This window comes from Prinia subflava, chromosome 3 (genome assembly GCF_021018805.1).
Source record: "Prinia subflava isolate CZ2003 ecotype Zambia chromosome 3, Cam_Psub_1.2, whole genome shotgun sequence".
Lineage (NCBI taxonomy): Eukaryota > Metazoa > Chordata > Aves > Passeriformes > Cisticolidae > Prinia > Prinia subflava.
The window spans coordinates 80941267-80951921 of NC_086249.1; the positions used below are offsets into that span (position 1 = coordinate 80941267).

Sequence of the window (10655 nt, forward strand, 5' to 3'; positions counted from 1 at the left end):
AATATAATAAAAACCCTGTAGATCTAATCTATATAATCTACAGTACTTTATAATCTGCTTGGCTGTTTAAAAACCCTCCCACTGAACTCCTTGGTTTTCTTCACCCCAAAAGAAACTACTGCATGTACACACATTTATAGAAGATTATGTCATAAAGAAAAGGGGAGAGTTATAAAATAATTTCTTACATGAGAAGAACAATGTATTTACTTTGGCACACGGGGAAAACACTTAACCATCTATTTGGAACACATGTAAGACAACTACTTACTACAAAGGCCAAAGAAAAATCAACTTGCAATTAAGATCAAAACTTCAGCATAACATAAGTAACAAGAGGGTACTTACGTATCTGCTTTGTTCACCTGGTCACCAAATCCCACAGTTTTTACAATGGTCAGCTTCAAAAGAACATTACTTTCCTGGAGTTCACAAGTCTGGGCTCTAAGTTGCACACTTGACAGAAAATGTGTTGATGGAGGGTCCTCAAAATTGGTGTTAAACAAACTGCTCATCAAGGCTGATTTCCCAATTCCAGTTTCCCCTAGATAAACAGAAGGGTTGGAGAAGACATTTTGTACATCCAATAAATACATAATAATCACAGAAAGACTATACAAAATCTTCTCAATTGATTTCTCTGAGCAAAACATATTTGTGCATTATTTTAGTGAACGCTGAATATATTTTCATTCTTTTTTTTTTCATCCTACATATAAGGGTCAATTACCAGGTAATAAATAAAGAGCAGAACAGTGTCTTGACACTTTGGTTTCTTTAAAAGTGTAAACTAACTTCCTATAAATTTTAGAAAGTTAAGTAGCTAGCTGTGAAACCAGAGATTCAACAAAGGGTTTTTAAGAATAAGTGTAAAATATTAGAGCAAAACATTTGATAGGTATAGAAACATTTCAGTAATACCACCTTGGAATTTTAGAGTTTTTTAATCTGAAACTCTTTGTTACAAGTGTAAGCCCAGTTTACTCAAAAAAATCCAAAAAGACTGCTGATAAATGAATAAATAACTTATCCATTTTCAGCATTTTTTGGTCTTCACATTGTTTATGAAAATGCTACATACAAACCCAAATAAACAAACTTGGGAGAAGGGGTGAAATTATAGTTCATGCTTAACATTAAAGAAACTGTTTAACAACACAACTAGATTTAAATTTCAGTTGCTTCCTAAGATGGGTATACCACTAAAACCTTAAATCATCCAGATACTACTCACCAATGCAAAGAATGTTGAAGCAGAAGCCATGTTTGATGGATTTCCTAAGCAGTTGGTCAGGTAAGCTATCAAACCCAACATGCGCAGACAAGGACAAAGTTCGACAGCCAACATTTTGCTACGGAAAAATAACTTTAAAATATCAGTTAACAATAGAAATAAATTAAATCTACTAGAAAGCTAGAATTCGTTCCATATGATTTCACACACAACGAAGAAAAGCCAAAGTCTGAAAAAAAACCAGACTTGTCAAATCAGCTCTACTCCATGATTCCAGAAAAAAAAATTAAATTTAAATTTACAGGATGATTTGCAGGCTTAAAAAAAAATGCAGGTTCCCCCCCGCAAAAAAAACCCCAAACAAACTTTATGAAATGTGAATGAAATGAAGAAGTCCAACTGAAAATTAAACTGAAAACTGTAGGGAGAAAATGGATCATAGTTGGTTTGCTCTTAGAAATTAGGAAAAAGTACTAAATACAATCAAAGCATCAGAATTCAAAATAGAGAGCACGATCAGAGGAAGGTGTATGTATGTTATCAAACAACTCATTCGGAGGAGCTGGAACTGAAATTGCTATTTAGGTAAACTAAAACATTATCTACACTCACTATATGCACCAGAACTCTGAGACAGCATTCTATCTATCTTATTAGAAATATCTAAAGGTGTGCATTTCTTTCCAAACATCAGCTAGCAATCTAGCACCATGACATCAAGGCAGTGAACATAATAAAATGCATAAGGCTAAAAGGACGTATCTGGATTCATACAAATAAACTGTATTTTTAAACAAACATTACATATCAGAAGTAGGAACAGTGACAGGTCCATGCTATTCTTTGTCTTACATTTCGAATCCACATGGAATTGGAAACCATTACTGTTTCCCATGAACATGTACATGGTCAACAGTAGGAAATACTTAAAGTTAACACTTAAAAGCCCATTAAAGTGACACCTTTTCTAATAGGTATGCACAGCAAGTCTCAGAATTCTTGTAGCTAGAAGGATATGGACATTCCTCACAGCATATACTCATCCTCTTCTTTATTTGCACAAGACTTCTTTGTATGGGCTTACAGACTGCACTAACTGCAATCATTTTAGATTCCTGTAATTAAATAATTCCATTTTAAACTAATATGAGGGAAAATGCATATACAAAGTGAACACTTTAAAGAGAAAAATATGACATCTTTGGGCTACTAAAAAAATGTGCATTCAAAGCATGTCATAAAATTTCTCAAGTCATTATACCAGAAGAAAATTACTGTTAAAAAGTTCTGAGAAACACTGAGAACTGTCAGTTTCCTGTCTATTTAAAGAAAAATGTATCTGAGATAGGGTGGCTGCACATCCAAGAAGTCTAGCTACTCAGTCTGATACTCAAAGCACTTCTATTGCCATTAGGATAAGACAGTTCCTCTAACACAAACCATTCAGCCTCCACACCAAAGCCAGCGCTAGAGGCTCAGCATGACTGCAGAAGGGAGGCCTTTTACCTTCATGTCACCAGCCTAAATCCCACCCCTGCTGGGCTAGCCTCAAAATCTCTGCACTGCCATTTGTAACTCCCCAGGAAAACAAAACAGAAACAAACACAAACCAAACAAACAAAAAACCCACCACAAACACACAACCTAGCAGGAATAAATTTATTTCCTTCTGATGTCCAGGTGTTAGAAAGATAAATTACTTTGTCAGTAGAACTGCCTTCCTAAGGTTTAGGATTTGACATGCTTCGGTGATCTGAGACCTGAAGGAGGTTAATAAAGCTTGGGGAGAAGGATGTGTTAATGATAGTGGACACAAAGAATACAAAATTTATGGACCACAAGGACATTTGGCAGAACTCCCAATATAAAGAAAAAACTAACAAAGTCAACTCAGCAATTTTGCTGAAATCAACTCCCACTGAGTCAGCTCCAAGGCAATTTTGGCAGGAGGAGATTGTGACCATCGACTCATGGACCACCAACTCAAGCAACCCACCAACCCAAAGGAAGAGAAAGACTGCGAATGTGGACTGATTAGCATGACAAACAAGAGACTCTCTAACCAACATAAGGTAGAACACTAATTAAGAAAACTATGCAACTAGTAGCCAATGACCCTTGATTTCCTTGTTTGCTAAAATGTATAAATGTAATTTTGGTCACTGGGCAGCTAGCATTTTGTGGGTTATCACCTAGCGCCCTACTTTGCACAAACCAGAATAAAGAATAAAAGTAGTTTGTAGTGTGTAAATTACACTGCTACCCACCAAGCAGTGAGCCCTCATTCAGGACATCTCCCTTCCTTACAGAAGAATCACTGTGTAAACCTATTCCACCTGACCGCAACTGAAGCATTCTCTTAATAGAAAAGCAGTAGCCCACATTTTTCCTTCTGAAATTTTCCAAGAACATCGGGTGTTTGTCCCTCTGCTACTGTCTAACAAATACGCAGAGAAATTAAGACCACTAAACTGACCAGGTGATACCTGCACTCTTACTACTTCCAAAAGAAATATCAGCTAGTTGATCACCTCATTGGTATCACCTAAATATCACCTAAATCACATCTTATTCCTTCCCTCACACCCTCTTTAAAGGTTGATGGCATAACTAATACGTCTAGATTCCTTCAGATTCATTACATTGGATGGGGCTCTGAGTAACATGATCCAGTGAAAACTGTCCCTGCCCAGAGCAGGAGGATTGGAACCAGACAATCTTTTTGAGATCACTTCCAACCCAAACCATTCTAGGGTTCTGTGATTTAGGCAAATATTTTGGTTTATATAAAGTTACATTGCCCATTAAGACAGCATGAAAAAACCCCATAGTCCGAGACAGCGTAACATTTAAAAATTATTCTTTCAGAAAGGAAGTTTTCAAAATAGTTATCTTTTAAAGTTGCCGTGTATTTCTGACTAAAACGGCACACCATGCTGCACCAAAGCAAAAGCCAGGTCTCAGACGGCATGCACCACTCTGCATAAGCCTCTGCAGAACCAGATTAGCAGTACAAGCAAGAAACTAGCTTGCTACTGGGTTTGTAGATGTGACTGAAATTTGTCCTCCAGGACTCGAAGAAAGCCGTGAGCAGTGTGTGGTTATGCCGGGGGTCAGGGTCCCGCCAGCCTCAGGGGGCTATGCGGAGGCTCTGGGAAGGATGCTGCGGTCCCAGCAGCCAGGAGGGCACCCCCATTACCGTGCCCATGGGCACCTCAAATGTGACTCTTCCTGAGCCCCGAGTTTTCCACAGGCATAGGAACTACGCTCCAGGGGAGCTACGGCTCCAGCACTGCCGTGCGGATGGGTCCAATGTCTTCAGAACACAAAGCTGACAGCTTTGTCAGTACACAGAAGTAGTTCTTCACTAGATAAGATTCAACTTACTACTTGAAATACGCGATACGCCACGGGACCGCTAAGAAGAGTGACATTTGAAAACAAGTTTCTTTAACAAGTGTTTTGTAAGTCTGGCAGCTCAGGGTACTAGAGGCGTGAGGACGGAGTTTTCATCTCCCACGCTAACTCGACCCCCACCCTGAGGCGGCCCTCACCAGCGCCCGGCACGGACCAGGGGCAGCGAGGGCAGGAGGTACAGGCGGTACACACAGACCACCTCTTCGCACGGTCTGACCGCCACCCTCCTTCCCCTCCTGGTGCCGGCGCTGCCGGGCCCCTCCGTTCCCTCAGCCGCCACGGGCTCACCCCCGGCGCAGGGGCTGCACACCAGCCGCTCCCGGCACCGCCGAAGGGACTTACCGGGTGCCGACGGGCATCGAAAGAGGCCATAGCCCCGCCTGGCGAGACAGAGAAGGAGGGAGCAGAGCAGGGAGGGAAAGACGCGGCCAAAACTACCGCCGAAAGGGAGAGCCACGCGTCGGGGAGGGGCGCGGGGAGGGGATGCGGCCGCGGCTCCGCCGCCGGGGCGGGCACTGGTGGCGGGCGCCTCCCGGCCGGAGGGCGGCGCGGTGCCGCCGCCGCGGCAGTGATTGCCGGGCATGCTGCCGCCGGGAGGAGGGGCTCGGGCAGCGGCGGCTATACCGCGCCCGCACCACCGCTGCCATCACCAGCAGCGGCAGTAGCAGCAGGAGGAGTGCCGGCGGCGCGATGGGGTAGCGGCGGCGATGGCGGAGCCGGCGGAGCTGCAGCAGGAGTCAGTGGTGCGGTTCCTGGCGGAGCGGGGCGGGCGGGCGCGCAACGCGGAGCTGCTGGAGCATTTCCGGGACTGGCTGAACCCCGCGGAGCCCTCCCGCCGCGCCGCCGCCCGGCACCGCTTCAAGGAGCTGGTCAACGCAGTGGCCACCGTGCGCCAAGAGCCCGGCACCGGCGTCAAGTACGTGCACCTCCGCCGCCGGTACTGCGAGCCCCTCGCCGCCGCCCCCTTGACCACCGGGGAGCAGGAGCCGGCGGCGGAGAGCAGCGCGAAGCAGCCGAGCCCGCCGCCCTCCCCACGGGCAGGCGCTGAGGAGACGCCGCCGGCAACAGGCGAGGATGCCGGCAGCCGCCCGCAGCCCCCGGGGCAGCGGGGCGAGCCGCCCCGGCCGTGCCCGGCGGTGGCTGGAGGCCAGCGGAGGGGCTCCCGCCGGGGGCCGCCACCCAGGCGCGGCGAAGGCGGCGGTAGCAGCGAGGAGACCGTGATAGCGGCGGGCCCGGGGCGGCCCCCGGCGGCGGACGAGGCGGGGGCGGCGGAGGGAGCCTCCGGGGCGGCGGCCCAGGGCGGTGGCCGGCGGAGCCTGCGGGAGGCGGCGCGGGGCAGCTCCCCTCAGCTGAAGCGCGGCGCCCTCCCCGGCGGGGGCCGCGGCCGCGACTCGGACAGCGCCTCGGTGGCCTCGTCCTCCGCCGAGGAGGAGGGGAGCACCACCGGCTCCGTGGCACTGGACCCCTTGGAGCACGCCTGGATGCTGTCGGCCTCGGACGGGCGGTGGGAGAGCCTGGAGGGGCTGTTGAGCTGCGAGCCGGCGCTGCTCTGCAAGCGGGACTTCATCACCGGCTTCACAGTGCTGCACTGGGCCGCCAAGCACGGGCGGCAGGAGCTGCTGGCCACGCTGGTCAACTTCGCCCGGCGGCACGGGCTGCCCGTGGACATCAACGCCCGCACGAGCGGCGGGCACACGGCGCTGCACATCGCCGCCATGCACGGCCACGCCGAGGTCGTGAAGCTGCTGGTGGGAGCCTACGACGCCGACGTGGACATCCGCGACTACAGCGGGCGTAAGGCTGCGCACTACCTGCACCAGGGCACCTCGGGGGACATGCGGAGCCTTGTGGGGGCCCTTGAGGAGGAGGAGGAGGAGGAAGAAGGGAATGCTGGCAATGGGAGCGGGCGCTGGAGGCTCTCCAAGGTGTTGCCGTCTAATCTCATGAACTACCGGCTCTCCCACCACCATCACGGCACTGGGGAGGAAGCTGAAGGTACGGATGGGGCAGCGGTGCTAGGCAAAGGCAAGGAGATGACCAGGAAAGCCTCTGGCAGCGGGCGGATGAAACCTCGGCTTAATAAGATCCGCTTCAGGACTCAGATCATCCACAACACGCCCTCCTTTCGTGGTGACACTGAGGAGGAAGAACATGAGGAGAAATCCCTGAAATCGTCGTTCAAACTCAGGCCGAAGTCCAACGTGTTTGGATAAGGCCAGGGAGCAGGAGGTCTGGGAGGTGGATGCACGGACCAAAGTGCCCTCAGGTGTAGCACAGAAGGTGAGGCAGGTACGAGTGGGTGCTCATCTACACTCATGGACTCTGGCCAGAAGGGTCCTGAGTTTCTTGCTTTAACTCCCAGTTCGGTGTGGTCAGTGAGGCCAGCAGGTCACCAGGGCTCTGGGAGCAGCTGCTTCAGCCGGGCCCTCAGTGCTGAAATGGGAGGCAGTGGGTGGGTTGAGAAACACTGGGGTGTTTAAAAGCTGTGCTCCTTTCTCTCTAAAAGCAGGCTTTGGGATGGTAAATCTGTGTTAGTGGATCTACTAGGATTAGTGAAGTGAGTGGGGGAAAGAAAAGTGCAAATGCTTTACCCTTACATTATCAACTGGTACTATAAACTATCGGCAAACAACTTGCTGTGTCAGAAGAACACCTCAGTAATATACAAGTATACCTTAAGTTTCTCTTTAACAGCAATACCACCTGGTACAGTGTGGAGTTGGGTACACAAAATGAGATGGTAGAGAATGGTTTCCTGTCAGAATCCAAGCTTCAATCCATCAAAGAGTTGAGCCTGTGTTGACTTTATGCATTGAAATTTGCTTGATTTGACATCATGAATATATTATTTAAAAAAATCCATTGCACTGCAAGCAATGAATAAAGTTAACCATGTGCAGAAGTCTTTGCTGTCTGAGGTACTACTGAGCTTGCTTATCACTGTTGGAATACTAATACAAGGTAATAGAGGCAAAGAGTTTTTATATATATTTGGTATCTTATGTTTTGTCTTAGGCAAAGCAATTTTATTTTAATCACTGTGAATTCTCAAGTGCCAGACCTAGCGCAGTTCCAGTTATTGAGTCTGGTCAGTTCTTGTTAATGTTCTTTGTGTAACTCACTGCATTTAAAATCAGAAAATTGTGTTATAATGTGTGACCTGTGAAAGTGTTCTCTTTTAGAATAAAGGAGCACAGACACCATTGCATGAAACCTTCATGAAACTCTAATATGGTTCTCTAATATGTGGTAGCTACAGGTCTGTGTTCACTAGTAACTTGTGTGCCAATCCCTTCAACTGACACTGCAGAAATAGAGAAAAAATAAAAGAGGAAGAAGAAAAAAACAAGGAAGGTGTGTGAATTCACGCAGAGGGTGAAAAAGTAGAACTCCAAAACTCTCTCCCTGCTTATCATTCTGAATGAAGCAGCATAATTACGTATTCTAGTTAATGGTAGCAGTGGTGTTTGAGTTCTTTTAAACCAATATTTCTAGAGAAGTGATAGCCAAGGCTTTGAACTGTTGTTTGACAATCTGGTAAGTCTTAATCTGATTGACGAGCCTATCCGTCTGCTAAAGCTTTCGGAAACCTTGAATCTTGTTTGTCTGCTTTAAAGGTAGCAGTTCCAGTGGAATCTAGGAGGCATATTTATGTCCATATTCAGCTTTCCTTAAGAGCTGAGGTATTCAGCTGACCCTGGATCCTCAGTGCTACTCAGTGTAGCAGCTCATCTGTGTTTAGTTGTTAAAGTATGGCCAGTTTCAATGCAGCATCTGTCAAAGCATGTTTCGAGTTGGCTTCCTTAAGATGCATGTGCGTGCCTGGCCTGTAACTAACCAAAAGTAGATAGGCTTTGACATGTTAAAATCCAAATTCGAGACGCGGATTAAATGCATGCCACAAGCTGTAGAACACCTCACGGGAAAACTGCTGCTGGGAGTGTGCACTTTTGAGGTAACAGCTCTGTGGCTGTTGCTAGTGACTTACATTTCTTGTATCAACGTGAAGGAAGTGCTACTGAAGCATTGGCATCAGACTTTCCATGCAGATAAACAACCAGCTTCTGCATTTCATGTGTCAAAACCTAATAAATGACAGTGTTTGCACAGGCATGCAAGTGACACTTGACTATTTCTGGAAAAGGCTGTGTTAAAAATAATATAGAACCTCTGCATAGGTGCTGGTCATTACTTCTGTGCAAAAAGACTAGAAATTATAGAGGTTCACCTTTAGTTTACAGTTTATAAGCTATAATGTTACAGATTTCATGTGCCTTCATTTTGGGTTGGTTGCCACAAATGCAATGGATAAAATCAGCTTGCAAAACTTTGTCTTTATGACTGTGGGATGGGACCAGAAATTTTCCCTCAGTTGTTCTTGTTTAAACTGTACACCTGTACAGTGAGGAGTCTGAAACAGGGGGGATTAATCATACACGCTATGATGTAGAGCTAATTCTGTTGTAACAGAAAAGATAATTAAATGCCTACGTCTTAAACATTTGTCTGCAAGATAAATAGGTTTTAGATTTCTATAGGAAGGAATTTTCTGACTGAACACTTAAAACATAAATATTCTTTGGTATGGGCACATCTGAATTGGGCACATACTCCATGCAACTACTGATGTCCAAACCTTATTACAGTTGTTTTCTGCTTTGAGAGTTTATAGTTCTTCCATATAGGCTGTTGGGTGAAATGTTTCTCTCTTCACATGCAAGTAGCAAAGAATTGCACAGAAATACTGAGTCTTAGACAGCTGTTGGGTTCTAGGGAAATAATTTGAGGGTTTCAAATAGAGCATATGTTGGATTTTAAGAGACTAACTGGAATATAATGTTACACAATACAGTAGAACTTTTCAAATTATTAAGGGAACTTGAAAAATGATGAAAAGATGCCTCATTTATAACTCATTATTTGAAGTATCAAAGTAAAATTGCTAGTCCACTGATAATGTTTAGCTGTCAGTTAATGAAATGTCATGGTAATGGTCCAAAGGTCTTTGCAAGGTGGGATGCAACAGAGCAAATATCTCTTTTGGTGTTTGAGATATACTAAAGAATGGCTGCATAACCACTCGTGTCTGTCTGCGCTATGGGAATAAAGCACTTTGATTTCACATTATGACTTGTCACATTCCACATGGTTACTTTTTATAACATGAGCTGAAACTTAATGGAGTTTTTTTGAGGTTGGAAAGACTTGATGCCCTATTTCAGTATATTTGCAGTCTAAAGGTGTGCTTGAGTAAAATATTTTGGATACTTTACCCAGAAGGATGTGACTGAAATAAAGTTGTATGGTACAGAAAACTGGAGCACTTACTGGTATCTTTTAAATGGTACGCCTGAAGTTACTGAATGTGTTCGTTCACTTTTTATGATGGTCTGTAAGGCAGCAAGACTGTAATGTAACATGTGGTATCTTTTTTTGTACTTTATGTTCGATAAATTTTAGAGGCCTGGAAGCCTCTGTTGGGTTTTATTAATACACTTTTTGTGGTTGTCCCTCTGAATGGTTATGAGTTAAGAATCTGTAAGCTTTAGTTTTATGAAATAAAAAGAGCTCATGAATGCTCTGAATTGTCTCCTGTATACTACATACTTAGAGGCATATTGGCTGTTAAAACTATCTACTGGTTTGTGTTGGATTTTTTTTTTCATTATTATTTAATATCTATAATTTTTAGGATGTTTGATGCTGTCTAGCACTTAAGCAGTAAGACACAGAAAAAATACAGTAGAGTTTTTTGCAAGACTAACATTTTTCTTTGCCAGCTACTTTCTAATAACTCATGTCAAAGTAAATGAAGACACAACAATTTTCGTTGTAGACAAATATGTCTAAATAAGGGCCTGGGAGAGTGGCATTGCTTTACGTAAAATAGCATCCTGACCTTACTTCTGTGCAGCTTAATATCTCTGACTCTGGAAAGACTAATACTAGTTTTAGTCACTGTGTAAAGGTCAACACCTAATTAAAAGAGGTTTAGGATTAAGGT

At 45.1% G+C, this 10655-nt stretch overlaps 2 protein-coding genes across 2 annotated transcripts in view; one reads left to right on the top strand and one right to left on the bottom strand.

Annotated features, from left to right (window-relative positions):
- Nucleotides 1-5234, bottom strand: part of SEPTIN10 (septin 10) — a 24203-nt gene extending 18969 nt beyond the window's left edge. The window contains 4 exon segments of the mRNA XM_063392702.1: nt 349-544; nt 1235-1352; nt 4994-5137; nt 5139-5234. Coding sequence (XP_063248772.1) covers nt 349-544; nt 1235-1352; nt 4994-5137; nt 5139-5234 — 554 coding nt within the window.
- SOWAHC (sosondowah ankyrin repeat domain family member C) lies at nt 5214-10236 on the top strand. Its single transcript, XM_063392703.1, has one exon. The coding sequence runs from the start codon at nt 5359-5361 to the stop codon at nt 6862-6864; it is 1506 nt and encodes a 501-aa protein (XP_063248773.1). The 5' UTR covers nt 5214-5358; the 3' UTR covers nt 6865-10236.
- Nucleotides 10237-10655: the final 419 nt, after the last annotated feature.

Excerpts from the sequence above, each read along its gene's own strand:
- SOWAHC (XM_063392703.1), top strand. The coding sequence starts at position 5,359 with ATGGCGGAGCCGGCGGAGCTGCAGCAGGAGTCAGTGGTGCGGTTCCTG.